This window comes from Rhinolophus ferrumequinum, chromosome 2 (assembly GCF_004115265.2).
Source record: "Rhinolophus ferrumequinum isolate MPI-CBG mRhiFer1 chromosome 2, mRhiFer1_v1.p, whole genome shotgun sequence".
Taxonomy (NCBI): domain Eukaryota; kingdom Metazoa; phylum Chordata; class Mammalia; order Chiroptera; family Rhinolophidae; genus Rhinolophus; species Rhinolophus ferrumequinum.
Genome location: NC_046285.1, coordinates 8,174,512 through 8,189,763, shown reverse-complemented (window position 1 = coordinate 8,189,763; position 15,252 = coordinate 8,174,512). Strand labels below are relative to the sequence as shown.

At 45.3% G+C, this 15,252-nt stretch overlaps 1 protein-coding gene across 3 annotated transcripts in view; it reads right to left on the bottom strand.

Moving 5' to 3' along the window:
- GYG1 (glycogenin 1) overlaps positions 1 to 13,399 on the bottom strand; it is a 35,961-nt gene extending 22,562 nt beyond the window's left edge. For 2 of the 3 annotated variants that reach the window (XM_033092044.1, XM_033092053.1), the window contains exons 1-4: positions 13,183 to 13,399; positions 10,779 to 10,914; positions 8,778 to 8,952; positions 8,342 to 8,504 (exon numbers count right to left, since the gene is read on the bottom strand). In XM_033092044.1, coding sequence (XP_032947935.1) covers positions 8,342 to 8,504; positions 8,778 to 8,952; positions 10,779 to 10,914; positions 13,183 to 13,189 — 481 coding nt within the window. In that variant the 5' untranslated portion in view covers positions 13,190 to 13,399. Of the gene's footprint in view, positions 1 to 8,341; positions 8,505 to 8,777; positions 8,953 to 10,778; positions 10,915 to 12,512; positions 12,532 to 13,182 lie in introns of those variants that run through there. The other variant, XM_033092062.1, reaches the window with a different exon arrangement.
- Between the last annotated feature and the right edge of the window lie 1,853 nt (positions 13,400 to 15,252).

The following is a 15,252-nucleotide window of genomic DNA, read 5'->3' as shown; positions in this document are numbered from 1 at the left end:
CACTAATCATGAATTTTGTTTGTAATTGTCTTGATTTCGTTTATTTTACCACATATGTAGGAATCCTCAGACAACATGTGTAGTTTTGCTGGTTTCGAACTTTGTAAAATTGGGTATCACAGTATATATTTTTTCTAGTTGTTTCTTTTTATGCCACATTATAAGATCTTTTTTCAAATTAAGCAATACCACTTAAAGTGACTATTTTCCACATGGAATGCAGTGAAGAAATCTAATTCCATGAAGGTCAGAACAGCCGTTGTAAAACAGAACTTCGCAATCCCATGGGGTGAGCCTGGGAAACGAGACACAGAGCGTTGATCCCTTAGAACCCTGGCTAGCTGCCTCTGGCCATTTCCAGGTCCCCTCAGGTCCCCTACAAACAGCTTCAGCCCCTGGGATGTGAGCCTCAGTGGGGCCGAGAAGCACTGGAATAGGATACAGGCAAGAAGTGGGAGAGAGGGCAGGAGACTTGTGAATCAACAGTGCCCATTCAACGCAGAAATCCTGAAACACTCCCTCAACCTTGCCTCCAGAGGGGACACTACAGACCATGAACCTTCCGTGGTCACTGACCTCATTATGTGACCACAAAAGGTCACCTTTTAGCCAAAAATTGTGAATTAAAAATAGAATTAAATACCACCTAGAAGTCTGTGGCTTCTTAAGTAATTTTAAATTCAGCATTCTAACCACCTTTTTTCCAAAGGCATGAGCCACGTCTCCAAGCCAGGCAAATGTTCGAGCTTCATCACAAAAATCTACATGTGGTGTTATCGATATCGTCTCCTTGGAAGTCCCACATTAGAGCTCAGTTCAAAGGAGAGAGCAAAGCTAAGGATCTCTGTGCTATAAAACCCTCAAGGATACCATGAAGACTGCTGAATTTTCACAAAAAACCCCCAGGACTTTTGTCCAGTACATTCCAGTCAAACTTCCAGGGGCAATTTTATTTATTCTGACAGGTTAAGACAATTTTAATCTCAATCATCTCAGAACCAACCAACATGATTATAGGGTGTGTTTGCAGCTGTGCTCCAGCAGGCCAGGGTGTGGCGATGACACAGGCGAGAGACAGAGGGAAAGAACATGGAACAGGTGACTGTTGGCACCTGTTTTATGAACAAAGGCAAACATCAGGTGCTGCATCATCCTTTCTCCAGGCTGCCTCAGTGCTCGTAATAACCTGACAACCACTTGGTACTGACGAGGGTTGTGAACCTGTAACCATGGACACATGACAGCATTTATCAGAAACCAGGCCTGTTGTTTTATGAGCCAGAAACGAAGTCGAGCGCTATGTTTTAAATCCATGCCCTTGTCCTGTGCTTATGCAGTCTGTACGATCTGCCACACGTGGCTGGCAGCTGGCTTGCCGACTGCGGACGGCAGGGTGGGCGGGCCGTTCTGGTTTAAACAGGAACCCTAGGATCTCAGCCACTGCAATGTTCTCCCTAGAACCGTGCTGCTCCAAGTGTCGCCCAGGGCCCGGCAGCACGGGCATCACTGAGATCTCATGAGAAACGCAGAATATTCAGCCCCACCCGCAGATTTACAGAATCAGAATCCACGCGGTAATCCCCGGGTAATCTGTTTGCATATTAATACGTGGAAAGCACTGGTCTAGAATCTTTTAGAGAGTGATTCCTTTTTGATTTTATTATATCAGAGAATGTAACTCTCAGAAATGTCATTTCTATAGGAAATGTCTAAAGTTATATAAATTAGGTATAAACATTATATAGGTAAGATGATGAGTAAGATAGGAAGGTTTCAAGGGCTTCTCAATCTAATCAGGGGGCGGAGCGGCAGATTCCCAGCAAACACGCTTCATGCTATAGCAGCGATAGACACAAGTGCTGAGACGAAAATGTGACTCACTCCTCAACACTGACTTCCCACAACATACTTGGCAGAATCATCATCCCTGCCTATAGCGAGCACGCCAAGGATTACAAATTACAGTTGATGAATGGCCCGCTCTTGGGGATGTTTCTGGGAGGTTTATAAGGATCACCGATTAATCCCAGCAGCTCACGGCCATCCAGGCGCTTGGAGCTCAGATCTCAGCATCACGGCATCTTACTGGCTTTGACCCATTTACGCCAGAACAAGGTATTTATTTTTACCATTTTATGTCCTAGCTCTTATTTTTCATCTTGAGAAAATATTCTTAATAATCCAGCTATTAATTAATTATATCCATTACAAGGGAACATTTATTCTTGGCTTAAATTTCACTTTCTCAGCCTAAGTAAGGCAGGTCCTCCTGGTCTAGATTCCCTTAGCCCTCCGAACTTATCAGAATCATAATTACGTAATTAATTGTGTGATTAGCTGTTAAGTGTCTGGAAGGTATCCTAGACTATGAGTTTCAGAGAGGCAGAGATAAGGTCTGTATTATTGTTCACCAGTCTATTCCTAGTCCTTAGATTTAGCATCTTGCCCAGATGAGAAGCTAAAATAATTTTTGAAATACTGAATAAATGGACTACAGAAATGAGGGTGAGGGTAATACTTCCAAGAACACTTCCAGACCCATAAAACAATGCAAGACTACTGTGCTGCTGATTCAAACGCTATTGTGGCTCAGAGGGGAAGAGAAGCTGTAGACATAGAAGATTTAAGCCTCTGGTTCTTCATCTGTAAAATGAGGACTATATCAGCTGCGCTCTCAGAGAAATGAGTTTTCAGTAATTAATCTGTAAAAAGGCTGGTGTAATAGAGATTTTCCCTGTGTCATTCACGGGATACATTTTTGTGAACATTGCAGTGTGGGATAATTGGGAGAGAACAACAAAAAAACTATACATACAACCCAGCCACGGAGCCGAGAAAGTTTCTCGTTCAGGCCTGGCTCTGCCACCAGCTCAGGGACCCTGGGCCAGCTGCTGCCCTGCGCTCTGAGAACGGCAGGTTCCCAGGGCTGGTTACACAGCAGGTCCTCAACACATATCTGTTGAATTAATCCATTAATGAGTGAGTGAATGAATGAATGCCTCACAGAACTGTTGAAAAATAAGTTAAAAAGTAAGAGAAATGATGAGCCTAAGAGCATGTACACATGTAACACTTTCAGTCCCTCCTCTATTTCTCACAGGGTTCATGATCTCTGCTGGTTACAAGACTAGAGACAAACAGATGGCTAATTAAAAAAAAAAAAAGAAAAGAAAAGAAAACTCATGGGTTCAATGAGATAAAAATAGCTCTTCAGAAAAAACTTGTGTGCTCATATATTTTGCTATTACATGTTAGGAATTTGCTTTGCATCTTTACTTATCCAAGATACTTATCAGCCAAACTCTCAATCACCATGACGTAAATGCAAGAGAACAGAGTAATTTTCAAAGCAATTGATAAAATACCTTACAGGCCACAGGCAGCTTCGTGTTTGGGCAGCGAGGACAAGCATACCGCAGGCAGCGAACTGTCACGTAGAGCCTATCAAGTCAGGAAACCAAGTGAGGCAGACCTGAAATTCTTAGCACACTTGGTTTGGATAAGTACTATCTGGAAATACGTCTTCCCTTCATTCCTTTTTTGGGCAGGTCCAGCTTGAAGCCTGACTACAAAGATCAGGGAAAATGGCACTGGGGTCCATTTTGTACTTTAATAGAATTTCGTGCCACATCTTTTCTGTTAAAAATCTTTTAAAAAACTTATTGTACTCTCCTGCTTTACTACATCTCCAAGCCCAGAAAAAAGATCTTACAGTTTAAGTCTCAGTGACCGCTTAGAATTAGAATATGGAACACGCAGGTATAATGATCTCACAGCAGAGGTTGGATTCTGCTTAAATTAAAACCATACCTAATATTCTATCACCAATTTATTCTCTCCCATACTTTTTGAAAACTCAACCATAGACCAAAATTTCATTACTCCAATAAAAAGTTCAGGGTATTTAGGTTACAGTAATGAAAATGAATCCCCAAATTTTTTTTTCTAAAAAAGAACACTCCAAATTGGAAAATATGAAAGTAACACATACAAATGAAATTTAATAGATGGCAATGATCAAACACTAAACTCCTGTTTTCAACTGTATAAGCACCTTTAATTTAGATACTTTAGAGTCACAAGGGAAAAGAAAATGAACCTCAACTTGCATTCAGATTGACTTTTTTCAAATTAAGTGCCAAGTACATCCGCTTCATTGCACATGAGTGTGTGCAGACAAAATTGCTGATCAGTATCTGTCATATCACGACCCCTCTCTTTGCCTCTCACTGCTAAGAAGTCCTGAAGTTAACCTTGTCACTTTCTATAAAATGTTAGCTTACATCTATTTCACAACAGCTATTGTTCAACTTTCAGGAAACATGTAACTTCAGTTATGAAGTAAGTGCCAAGATAGTTTGCAAATACAAACAGTATAGTAACTCAGACACTTCACTACGGGAACTGAGACGCCAGCCACAAATCAGTTATGCAGTTACTAGCTCTACATTCTAATACTCTAGATATCTAGTAAAGAGAAAAAAGAAGTCCAGGTACCTAGCACGATTTGCCATATTAGGATTTTACTCTCGGCCAGAGGCGGTGGGAGCCGGGGCAGGGAGGGTGTGATTGAGGACTAGTGATTAGAAGCATGACAGCCACATTCTTTCCCATGAGAAGAGTTGTGAAAGCAGGAGCAACTGCTCAGCCATCAGCATTCTGTGTGCCTTGTCAGGGGACACCAGGCCCCGTCAGTTTTTGTTGAATGTATGCAAGAGATTAAGCAGAACTTGCAAGATATTCAGACTGAGATACAGTCATCTGCAAACCAGTTTTCTTGAATACCAGTTTGAAAATTCTGGGACTTAAGCACCCTGTTCATTAAAAATGGGGGATGGAGGGGCAGGTACCTGTGGGTATTACAAAATGTACAATACAGTGAAAGGAAACGTCTGAAAATATTCATCTCAGTGCCTATGGCATAACAGCTAAACAAAATTGGGTACTGTACGGAAAACCTGAGGCAAAGCAAGGTTACTGCCATTAGAAAAGGATGTAGCTCACAAAGAAATATTTATTAATATGAAGCATAATCTGATAAGTCTCTATGTCACACAGGTATGGATTCAATAGGATGTACAGTAACCCCCTCATCCTCTGGGGATATGTTCCGAGCTCCCCAAAGGATGCCTGGAGCTGCAAACAGTACCGAACTCTGTATATACTATGCTTTTTTCCTACACATACATGCGGATACATGCACAGATTTTATGGCTTCTCGTTGGCACATCCAGACTACCAACATCACTACACTTGGGCTTTGGAGCCACCGTTAAATAAAATAAGGGTGACCTGAACACGAGCCCAGTGGCACTGGGATAGGTGATCTGACCACCAAGATGTCTACAAGTAACAGGTGGGTGGTATATGCAGCGTGACCATGGGTACGCTGGGCAAAGGGACGACTCACGTCCTGGGCAGGACGGAGAGGGACAGCAGGAGATTTCATCACGCTTTTCAGAATGGCATGCTATTTAAAACTTACGAATTGCTTCTGGAATTTTTCCATGTTTAATATTTTCAGACCATGGTTGACTACAGGTAACTGAGGCTGCAGAAGCAAAATCATGGGTAAAGGGGGACTACCGTAAACCCTTCCAGAGAAGAGCAGGCTCCCATGGGAGGGAGGGAGCGTTCTCCCATGAGTAAAGCTCAGCCACACATCACATGAAAACAATTTTTCATTTAAGAGCTCCTATTTTATTCTTCTGCTGAATTTAAACGACATATTGAGAATAACTAGAAGTTCCCGTCTACAGAGTTAAATTTTCAACTTGGTCAATTAAGCATTGCTATTAACAGAGAAAATTCAACCCTTCACCACCAAAAAGCTATTAGGTTGGTGCAAAAGCAACTGCGGTTTAAAAGGTTAAAAATATTGCAAGCACCGCAATTACTTTTGCACCAACCTAATAGTAAACGGAGCACCTTACAGAAGGCCAGCTCCTGGAAACCCTGCTGTTGAATGATGACATGTGCTAGGAGGCACAAAGAAGATCTCAGTGGTTTCAGATTCTGGCTGAAAAAGCAGAAAGTACTTTCTAGTTGAGCACTTTTCACACATCCTTGCTTCTTCTTCATCAACTCCTCTAGTGCCTCTTGATTATAGAACAAGGGGGACGATCCAGGTTGGTGTCTACAGCTAATTAATTAGTTTTAGATTCTAAAACCGTAACCATGGCATGCTTCTGTTTGGTATCCAAACTCTTATCTCTCAACAACAAAATCGAATACTCTTGTTGATTAGAAATTGAATTATCTTACCAATATCACAATCATGTGGATTTCCGGCCACTGGATTTACTTTAGAATGTGATTCATTCACTGGTTTGAAACTTTACACTGAATTTCTGGCAGGATTACACTAGTTCCTTCAAATTTGACTCTGGCAGGAAGGTGAAGATAAACTGGACCTCTGCTAAAAATACTCTTATCTTCCGCTTATGCAAAGGTAACTTTTCATATAAGCAGTAGAAACAAGCAATACATGTTTTAACTCAAATACTAATACAGCTTTCATTCCTTATATGAAAGGAAAATAGTGGGAGCTAAAATATAAGCCCGTAAAGTGAAGAAGCAACATTTGTACTTGACCACAATGAACACTCAGCATACTATTTCGTCCTTAAGGTTGTTTAAAACAAGACTGCACTTCTTGTCAGATGCAGCCATTTATTATGGCTCAGACATCCCTGCTCACTGTGTTCGAGCGTGTAATGTCCTGGCAGAGAGCAGAGTTTCTCCACCTCAGCATTGCTGACATTTGGGGCCAGATAACTCTTTGTTGCGGGGTTGTCCTGCTCGCTGGAGGACATGACGTAGCATCCCGAGCCTCTACTCACCAGACGTCAGCAGCGCCCTCCCCATTCCGTTCTAACCACCACAAATGTCTCCAGACTGGGCCAAATCACCCCAGGGTGAGAACTACTGGCGTAGAACATAAACTAGGCAAATAGTGGAACAAGATTGAGACTTAAGCTGCCTTAGTCTGTTCAAGGACATTTCAAATAGCTGTATGCCCCAAATCCTCATGTGACTAAACAAAATTCAATCTCTGTAAACAACAACTGCAAAAACCCAATTTCAGTGTTATGGATAATTTAAATTGTTTCAACTTCCAATCTCTTACTTCAGGTAAACTTGTAAGCTTTTAATTTAAAAAAGTTTTAATCTGAGGTTTTGATTTTTAAATTTCAACTAGTTAATGGGAATGAATCCTTGTATCTGCACCCATGATTGACCTTAAGTCAATTGAGGAAGGCTGTTTCTAGTTTTGAAAGATGAACTCACTGCAAATCTCAGGTCTGCTCTTGGAGAGGGAAAGGGGCGGAAGGAGGCCCCTGGTACCCAGTGTGCTGCAGAACCAGCTCCATGCCCCTGGCCTGGACTTTTGCCACAATGCTGAGGATCTGACAGTGAGTCACTGCTGAGAGGGCTTCTTCTTGGAGTACATCCTCCTTCCTAGATGCACTGGGTCTTTCCTTTATTCAAAACATCCATCAACGTTAATTTTAAAAAAGACCTGCTTCTGCATATGAACTATTTTTGTCTTTGTTGTGTATGGTTTTGTTATTTAAAAAAAAGGCTTATTATTTTTTATTTCAGAGACTGGCCTGAAATAGAAGCATACCTATTAATTCATTCGATCAAAATTCTCCAAACGATGTGAGGCCCTAACGCACAAGTCACCAGCATCTTTCTATATTTACATATAGCTACAGATACACTCACGCATCATGGGAAATGGATGCTGACCTTGCCAATGATCTACTCGTTGGCCTCGCAGACAACCAACTCTACCTGATGCACAGCCTTACAGACAAAGAGAACATGCAGGCAAAGATTATTCACAGAAACTTTCCATCTTCTTTTTTAATGTCTCCCAAGACAATAGAGCCAAATAATTAGGTTAATTCCTTCAATTTCCATGGAGACAATACTTGGTTCTCCTGTTAGCTCTTGCACATAACTTTACTCAGATTTAAAGATTGTTGTTCAAGTTTCTGATTTGTCTAGTAGTCTTTTGAGTTCTTGAATAATCGTGGTTCACTTATATCACGTGGTTATACTCTAATTTAGACACAGGAGAGCCCATTAAAGAAGGACATACGTGTAAAACTGCCTGTCCTAAAAGGTAATCTTACACACCTATAGAAAAAGGATGCATGTGCACACACAACCACACAATAGTATTTCCAAAAGTGCACAACTTAAAATGCTTGTTGCATTTCATGTAATGCTGTCTTCCAGACACCAGGAACTACAGCAACTATATCTCTAAGAAGAGTAGTCCCCAGAAGTTACTAACAGCTTATCGGGTATAATGATAACAGATACATACCATCAAAACTACCTTCCTCGGAAGCAACGTGCAACAGCTGATTGTATGTTTCAACTGAAGGTTGATAAACGAAGACTCCAGAATTGAAGCAGTCAGGCCACCCTGGGTCCGGTGCCGCCGACAATTCTTCTCTCTCAAAAAGGTCATCAATATTTGCTAGGACCTGATTCAAAGAAGGGAGAGCGAAAGCATTACAGAAACGTTCTGCGCAGCACACCTTTCTTACGTTCTCCCGAAGTTATCCAACACAAAAGATGCAATCTGTTGCTGGTCTTAACTATTCACATGACAGCTGGAAGGAGGCTTGTCTCTTTCATCACCTGACAGTTTTAAAGGCAGTGGTTGTACCTGAACTTTACTATGATATCTTGACAGCGTCCCTCAGATGCCTAACAGTCACTATACACATCTTTCGAGCCATGAAAGCCACACTCACCAGAGTATCTGCATCCATGAACACACACTTTGAATACTGTGTAAGGGACCAGCAGTGGAGTTTCGTTAAGGTGACACCCAACTCAGGCCTCTTCATTAAGGTCAGATGAGCAGAATCGCCACTGTCCAAGACGTCCACCATGATGACTTCATCGAAGACATTCTCTAAAACTTTTCTGTCAAAATCAAATTCACAAAACAGCACTTAGCATCTGTTCAGAACAAGTGACATCTAATGCAAAACTGCATTCCTATTGGCCTATCCATCCACTACTAGAACAACTGGTTACTTTGGGATAGTACAAGCTCTTAAATATGCCCTAATTTGCATCAGGACAAAATACGTTCATTTGCTTGTTCGGTTAACTTCACTAAAATAATAAGAACCGTCTCCAGTGAGGCTGAAACGCTTGCCTTAAAACATTATTATAGAAGAAGTTTTCTTTTTTTTTTATTGTATCACTTGTGGAAGTAGCCTGTAAAAATGTGACTCACGGTTTGTAAGAGTACCCCTTTGCAACCATCTATGTGTTTAACAATGATATCTCATTAGAAACTGACTACCACGTATTTTTACAAATCATGCTAAGTGCACATAATGTCTGCAGTGAAGCCTCTAACTAATCATTTTGCCAAAGCAGTCGACCAAGAACTGCCTGTGTGTCTCAAAAGAAGTTAAAGGACCCTGTTATTCAGTTGTCGTTTTTTAGAATAGAATATAATCAGCATTTATTACGTATTTAGCAACCCAGCATAAAGAGACTCACTTTGGTTTGTGAGGTACAACACTTCTCCACGCCCAAAGTAAACTAAAGGTTTATTTTAGAAAGCAATCTTGAGGTGGGTTAAGGGGGCGTATTTAGGTAAGACACTAACCTCAGCAAAGTGAAGACACGACAAAGACAGGTCATCGTCACTGAAAGTTTGCAATATCACACATGCACAACAAAACTGGGATTGTGTTATTTGTCTTCAGAGCTGCACAAAAATATGTTCCAGTTCACACAGTAAACTTGATCTTTTTAAAAAGAGATGGTCAGCAGCACCATTTGCCACAGTAAAGAGGTGGGGGCGGAGGGGAAACTAAGACTGCATCTGTCTTCTTACACACACCCTCACTGAACAGACTACAAATCAGGACATACACAGGAGGAGACAGTCTTTTTGGCATTTTCCTAAATTTCCCTTTAGGAACAAGGTTGTTAGTGTGCGTGTATATTTATCTCCTCCTTTTCAGAGGTCCTTGGAATGTGTGTACATATTTTGAAAACAGTTACACAAAAAAAGGTGTTTTCAATTTCTAAGAGGGATAGGAGAACGCAAAAATAAACACAATACAGAGCTGCTAGTGTGCCCGGATATGTTTAAAGTCAGCATTAGGGACTAGGTAGTGCAGTCAGACACTGCAAAATTTAATCCCAACGAATCACTGTGAATTAACTCAGTCAACAAGCAGCCTGTGCTCCTCAGGGTGCTCTCACAGCACAACCCAAGTTCAGAAAGTCCTTTGGCAAATATACTAATTTATGAAAATGTAAATAAAGATCTTTAGGTTACAAATGGCCACTGGCAGTGGGGAAAACTGCTACTTTCTTTCAAAGTCACCTGAGGTTTCCCTGGTTTGAAACAGGAAACAAAGTAGCCCCTGCTGCTTTTTGGGAAAGGAATACATGTGAAGTGTGACCACATAAAGGCAATGCCTGGACTGAATCCCTCACTCAGGTCACCCTGAAAGAATATGCTTAAGGGAGAGTCCTTCTACTCCTCGTGAGAATCAGTAAGAGCATGGGACAGAACACCACCTCACAGAAGGAGCTTGGTTGGAGTATCTTCCAAAAGCTACGTAGGAAGAGGTTTCAGACCCAGGAATCCTTCACTCAGCAACTCTCATCTTTCTCCACCTGGTGCTCAAACCCTGGAAGGGATCTGGCCTCACTGCCCACTGATGCCAGCAACGGGAGAGGGACGTCACTACCCCCCCAGACAGCAACAGGGTCCTCACCTCATGGAGTCTGACACCTGCGGGGTGATGAGCACCACCAGCCTCCTGGTGGTCCTGTGCTGTTTCAGAGACGAGCCCAGGACCAGGGCTCCTTTGGCGTAGGCATCGTTTGTGGTCAGTGTCACAAAAGCCTGATCTTAATACAAAGGAAAAAAAAAAAGCCCATTACAATGTCCTGCCTAGAAAAAGCTACCCCAGAATCCCCAGTAATTTGGCAAAAATCAGCTCCTCTATCAACCCACCCGAATTTAAGAGTCCAGACAAACTAAATTCTCAGACTAGCTTAAAACCCGGAGGGTGAACCTCAGGCAATTAACAGGTGGTAATGAAGAGATCGAGACGTACAACTTCTATTTCTCCTACAAGGCACCACAGGGAATATTCTCAGCCAGGCACAAATCCAGCGAACAACCCCACCACCCCGATGGAGAGCATCTGAAAGCAGAGGCCATATTCTTCATTCTGGGGCTTAATTTCTGTCAAGCCTTGGGCTTTTGATACTGTTTCCTCAACCTGAAGCAAAGGCTACCCCTCCACCCCTCTAGAGTCACTTTGAGTCTCTGCTCAAATATCACATCCCGAGAGAGGCCTTCCCTCCTAATGCTTTTATCTAAATAGTGGCCAATTGCTGTTAAATAGATTTAGGGACCACCTCACCAGGTCTAACAAACCTGCCTCCTGGTCCTTGGAGAAGCAAGCAGTACCCTTACCCTGCACCCTGGGTTCCCCCAACCTATATTCTCCCCCCTCCCCCACCTTTCTCTCCAATAATCACTTAATTGCTGGGACCAAAGGCAAACACAAGGGTTATTCTTCCTACTGGACAAGCCCCACCTTCCCAACCACGAGGCCAGCCTCTAGGATTTCTCCAATCCTTCCCTGGGATGATTCTGGGGCACACTTCGTCTCTGAGGGGATTTTAACATGAGTAAGTTGGGGGGCATCCAAATATACAGGACACTTAGGATCAAGCTCTGGCAGGGGTCACTTGGGGGCACTGTTGCCCAAGCAGGGAGTTGGGACATTTTGTCACCAAGTCACTCTCTTTTGGTCTTAGGTGTCCTCATTCTCCCTTTGCCCATTTTCCAACGTGGAGGGCAGAGGCAGTGGCAATTCCGCTGAGAAGGGAGAAGAAATCCTGGTTGTCACGTGGGCCAGCACATCCCCAGCGTGACCTGAGGACCATCTTCGCACATAGCACCAGGACTCTCTTCCAGGGCAGGCCCACTATTAAGCTGTGGCAAGACGGGGGTTCCCCACCCCTGGAGGAACACCAGCTTCCCAGCCAGTCACACTCTAGGAACGCTCAGAACAGTGACACCTGTCACTTGCCATGCCCATCAACCTCTGTACTTGTCCATTCAACCCATCTTTCCATGGCAACGTGTCAGTCAGTCTGCCCCAAGGTACTTAATCTGGGGCACAACGAATGATGTTTGAACTCAAACACTGTAAAGTTCCCCGGGATCGTGAAGGAAAGTTGGATAAGGTAAGTAGGACACAAGGATTTCAGGAACAACCCCCTTGATGACTTCCAAGATGAAGTAGGGGACACATGTTTAGGAACGTGGGCTAGAAGGCCAGACCTAGCAAACACTACAGACGGGAAAGACCAATGACAGTTGGGCAGGGGTTCCACCTTCCCAGCGATGGGGTACGTCTGCACTCTTTTTGCAGTTGGTTCGCTGTAACATCCCTGCTATCAGTCTCAACAACACGGGAAGGAGCAGGTACCTCAGACGCTCCGGTCCCGGGGCAGATTCGCCTTGCGGCCCGGACACCTTGCAACAAGTGGGCCGGCGCCCTCCCTCCGCGCGGGGCCCGCTCCCGGGAGGCGCTCGCCGGGCTCTGGCTTCCCGAAACCCGGCCACACTGGCCTAAAAATAGGCTCGGCGTGACAGCCAGCGCCCGGGCTGGCGGCCGAAGAGCCGGGCCGGGGCCGCCGGGGTCCCTGCTTCGCGGCCGCCCCTCCACACATCCCTGCCCGCGGGTAGCGGGGGCGGCTCCTGGAACCCGCCGCGCCCCCGGCTCGGAACTAGCGCCCCGGGCAGCGGCTCCCCACCCCCACTCGGCCCCACGCCGCCGCTCCGCCCGCCGGGCCGCCCTTCACCGTGCGAGCAGGAGGAAGGGCAAGGAGACGGAAGCAGGAACGGGGGCTTCGGCGAAGGCCCAGGCTCTGCCCCGCGGCTCCCCCACTGCGTCCCGGCTTCCAGGGCGCTCCGGGCCCCGGGCCGGCCGGGCCGCCGCTGACGCAGGCGGCGCCACGCCCGGCTGCAGCCAGCCTGCAACTTTGCGGCGGTGCCCGTCCTGGGGGACCTCGCCGGCGCCCGGGAGCCGGGAGGACCGGGGCGGCGCGGGGCGGAGAGCCGCAGGTCCGGGCGGCGGAGGGCTGCGCGGCGCGTACCTGCCATGGTGCTGCCGGGGGCGGGCGGCCGCCGCAGCCGCAGGTTGGTGGCCGGGAGAAACCGGGCGCGGGGAGGGAGCGCGGCCAGCGAGGAGGCGCGGCGGGAGCGGAGTGGCCGCCCGGGGCGCTCTTATAGCGGCCGTCACGTGGCCACGCACGCTCCGGGCGCTCGGCCGCAGCCTCCCCACTCGGGGCCCGCGGGGGCGGCGGCCCGCGGCACCGGGGGACCCTGGCTCCCCCTCCGCGCCCCTGCCTCTGCGGCGGGGCTCGGGCTCCCGCTCGCCGGCACCTCCGGGCGTGGGCCGGTGGGGCACCTGCCGGGGTGCGCGCGCCTCCCCAGCCAGCCAGGGATTTGGGTGGGGACTCTCGGGCAGATGGCAGCATCAGTGGGAACAGACTCCCAAAGACACCAAGGGTTCGGGGAACTTAAAAAACGAACCAAAAACCCAGATCATTGTACTTATAATAATTCATCTGAACTGCTTGAATTAAACAAAGTTTAATTACACTTTTTTCACCTAGTATTCCGAATCAGCCTAGGGAAGCATTTCTTCGTGGTCTCACAATGGTTTTGTGGCTTTGACAGAAAAACAGAATGAATTTTCAATATATTATTTAGATTTCTTGGTGCCCTCTGCATCCGTTAGATATTTAAGTTTCATTTAATCCTCATACAAACTCCATGAAGTCCTTATTTTTACAGCTATGGAGACTAAGGCACGGAACAGTTAAATTACTTGCCCATGGTCCTCTCACGGTACATAGAGAAGGTAGAATTAGAACCGTTGCAGTTGGGTTTACAGAACTGACCTTCCCACCCGCAAGGCCATGACATTTCTGATACACGGGTACACTGAAATGGTTAGTAAATTGTGGTAACTGGTTGGGTAATGGACTAGTTTAGGATAATCTGTTTCACAAATCATGAAAGGGTGAATCTGTCATTGTTCTAGGAAGTTGAGAAATAGCTGTCCAATGTGATCACACCCTTCTCCTCTTCCTTCCGCTTCACACCAGGAAAGCAGCAGGTACTACAATTCTCTACCAACAGGAGTTGCTCAGTAAATGCTGAATGAAAGCCAAACAGGAAATTGACAAAATCAGTTAAAAAACTGAAATGGATGGTAAGAATAAGTCATTTATTGTAAAGGTGGTATTGCTAATCTCAAACCAATTACATCGCTTTTCCTCAAGTGTACGCCTGGACCTCCTACATCAGAATCACCTGGGGCACTTGCTAAAAGGCAAATTTTGGTCCTAAGCTCAGACCTCCTGAATCAGAATTTTCAGAGTAGAAGTCAAGAATCAACATTTTAAATATCACCCTCCGGGAGACTCACTTGAATCCTTCCCCTTCCCCTCAACCCTACCATGGCGTGTAGACCACTGATATATTTGGGAAGAACTCCTGCTTACTTGGCATGATAAACTTCCTTTGCAGGAAGTGGAAATGTGGGGGCAAAGGTGCAGTGGATGTGTTTCCACTTATTAAACCTTGAAGGCTTAGAAGAGTTGGAGCTCTTTAAGGAATATAATGACTATACTTGAATTGTACCTTCCTGGGGAGAGGGAAAACAGGGTGGTACTTCCAGGTCTGAATTGCTCCTTTCCATAGAGAAAGGTGGACCAGAAAGAGGAAGGTTTCCATCTTTCACCCAGGAACCCTGTAGCCATCAGTGACCCTTAACCACCTGCTGCTTGAAGCCCAAGTGTGTAGGCTGGACTTCCGCAGGGTGTGGTGTTGGAGCCTAACAGGGCAAAGCGAGGAAGAAGAGCTGGGGGCAAACAGAACAATAGGGAAGCTTCCCTTAGGAACAAAGTTCTCTCTTCCACCCACAGGGTGTTTAAGTAAAAGCTGTCAACACAGGCTTCTTTCCCATGTTTCATGCATATTTACAGAAACAGAAAGGTTATAGCTTTTACCACTTTGAATCAAATAGGAACATTTTGAGGTTGCTACAGTCTACTCTTACATGTGGTCTTAGTCCACATTAGCAATAGTGACCCACTGCCCGGTTTTCCTGAGGCTGCTCTATACTGAGTGTCAGTTGGTTGCAAGAGCAAGGCCTG